The 2,454-nt window shown below is 46.9% G+C and overlaps 1 protein-coding gene across 1 annotated transcript; it reads right to left on the bottom strand.

Annotated features, from left to right (window-relative positions):
• Positions 1–641: 641 nt before the first annotated feature.
• On the bottom strand, positions 642–1,940 carry EMWEY_00058410 (hypothetical protein, conserved; the record flags this gene model as incomplete). The annotated part of the gene is made up of 1 exon (XM_013480842.1): positions 642–1,940. The coding sequence occupies one exon, from the start codon at positions 1,938–1,940 to the stop codon at positions 642–644; it is 1,299 nt and encodes a 432-aa protein (XP_013336296.1).
• Between the last annotated feature and the right edge of the window lie 514 nt (positions 1,941–2,454).

Genomic DNA, 2,454 nt, shown 5'->3' with positions numbered 1-2,454 from the left:
TTCTTTTTCCTTCTATTTCCTCCCTTTTCTTCTTTGCCGCCTTTGGCGTCTTCTTTCTCCTTTATTCTTCATTCTCTTCTTTTTTGTTCTTTCTTCCTATTTATTTCTTCTTATTGTTCTCTTCTTTCGTATTTCCTATTTCTTCTGTTTTATCTTTTTATTTTACCTCTTCCTTCTCCTTCCTTGTTCATCCTTCCCCACCTGCACCTGCCTCCCTTACACATTTCCTTTTTCTTTTTTTTCCTCTTTTTCTTTTTTTCCTCCTCTTTGCTTTTTTTTTTCGTCTTTTTGACAGAATTAATTCATCAACTTTTTATCCAAAGTCCGCGGGATTCCCGTTTTGGCAGTTTGAGGATTCAATCCGTGGTGCAGTTGCTGCTGCTCCTGCTGCAGCTATTGCTGCTGAGCTTATTGTGCCACTTGCTGCTGCATTTGCTGCTGCATGTGCTGCCGCATTTGCTGCTGCACCTTTTCACAGTTGCTGCTGCATGTGTTGCACTGCACCATCGATACTGCCTCGAGACATTGGAGTTAATTCTTTGTATTTATTTATGTTACTACAATTATACATTATAATTATATTTATAGCAATAATAATTATTATTATTATAATTAATAATATAAATTATAAAACATTATTCTTATTCTGTCTTGAATGCCTCTGCTATCTGCTGAGGAAACTTTGCTGCCTCCAGCAGCCGCTGCAGCTCGAGCCTCGCTGTTGTGAGCCTCCATGAGTGTTTTTTGATTTGTTTTTCTGTTGCTGCTGCTATAGCACGTTCTGTCTCTGTTCCTCCTGCTGCTGTTGCAGATCCTGCTTGCTGCTGCAGCGCTATGCACTGCATTAAGTCGTCGAATGCTGCTGCAGCAATTGTTATTATACGCGAATAGAGCTGCTGATCATGAACATCAGGAAAATAACGAGAAGACAAGACAGCTTCCTTCCATTCTTCCTTGAGGCGTTTACTGCCAACTGCATGCAGCACCGACTCAAGCTGCTGCAGTCGTTGCTGCTGTTGCGGCGTCAGCTTGTTGTTTGCTGCACCAGCTAATAGCATCCTGTAAAGGATTGTAAGTTCTGCTGCAGCCACGAGATCCTCTTGCAGCATAGCAGCAGCCTTGGAACGTCCAGATAAAGACAAATGCTGCTGCCGCTGTTGCTGCTGCTGCTGCTTCAGCAATTTTGCACGCTGCAGCAGCGCCTTAATTATAGGCAACAGATCTGCTGGCGCCTCCTCGAGCAGCGTCTTATAGTCTACCGGCTTCAGCAGCATGTCACTCAATGTTATCCGCTCTTCTAGCCACTCTAGCTCCTGTTGCTGATCTGCAGAATCTATTGCAAGCAAGTCTTGAGTCTGTCGCAGCAGCGATTTGTCTTGTTCTGCTGCTGCTGCTTCTGCTTCTGTTGCAGAAAAGGAAAAACGAGGTGTCGCCTCTTCCGCCTCATGGGGAGTAAAAGGAATTTCTGCCCTCTCTTGCAGCAGCTTTAAAAGCTCTCTATCGCCTTCTATTCCTGATAGGCTTATAGAGAAGAAACACACCATACCAAGGGCCAGCAGCATTGGAAACCAGGGAGGAGGAGCGGAATTCAGCAGACGCTGCCTCTCTGCAAACGACAAATACCTCCTGTGGTTACTGCTGCCGTTGCTGCTTGCTGGGGCCTCAACCTGCGATCCCGCAGCACCGCGCTGCTGTTGACGCTCCAGCTCCTGAAGGGGACTTAGTCCCCGCCTACCTGACTTGGAAAGCCCTAAGATATGAGGCAGCAGTAGAGAACCAGTACCTTCTCCGCCTGTGGCTGTCGTTGCTTCTGCTGCTGCCGCCGTTTCGCCTGCAGAGGAGGCTCCGTCTGGTGTTGGTCGTGCTGCGCCGGCTGCTCCTGGTGCTGGTGCTGCTGCAGCAGCAGCTTCGGGTTTTTCAGAGCTAGATTCGCCAGGCATTTTCAGTTAAGATGCAAAAAAACAAAATCTATTATTACTGACAGGGATAAACTCCTCCTATTCGATTAGAAGGTCAACATCGAGACCGTGGAGGAGGCAGGCAGCCAGTGTAGCAGGCGGACGGGCCGCAGGGTGTGGAGGCTGCTGTAATAAAACCGTCTGGAATAATAAATAGGGAACTTAATTATCCCAATTGAAGAAAAATAATTTGCATCCCACCGGGAGGACGAAATTTAAAGATAACTGGAGTCAAAAGAAGGGCGGCTCCTGCTCCACACTTTCCACTGCGGTGCTCGGCACCGATTGGCACACAAGAAGCCCCGAAGGCTGACGATGTTACTTAGAAACAATTACTCCATTTAGTTCTTAAATGTTGTTATTTATTGTTTTACTCTTTGTTTATTATAGCGTTTACATCCTTATGAAGGGACGAATCTAGAAAAGGCACGCACAGAAAGTCGCGGGCACCCCCACGCCAGTAGTACCAGCAGCCACAGCAGCAGCGGCTGCTGCA

This window comes from Eimeria maxima, genomic scaffold, assembly GCF_000499605.1.
Source record: "Eimeria maxima Weybridge genomic scaffold, Emw_scaff2402, whole genome shotgun sequence".
In the NCBI taxonomy this organism is placed as follows: Eukaryota; Apicomplexa; class Conoidasida; order Eucoccidiorida; family Eimeriidae; genus Eimeria; species Eimeria maxima.
The sequence above is the reverse complement of the archived record's forward strand: the minus strand, read 5'-3'. Positions and strand labels throughout refer to the sequence as shown.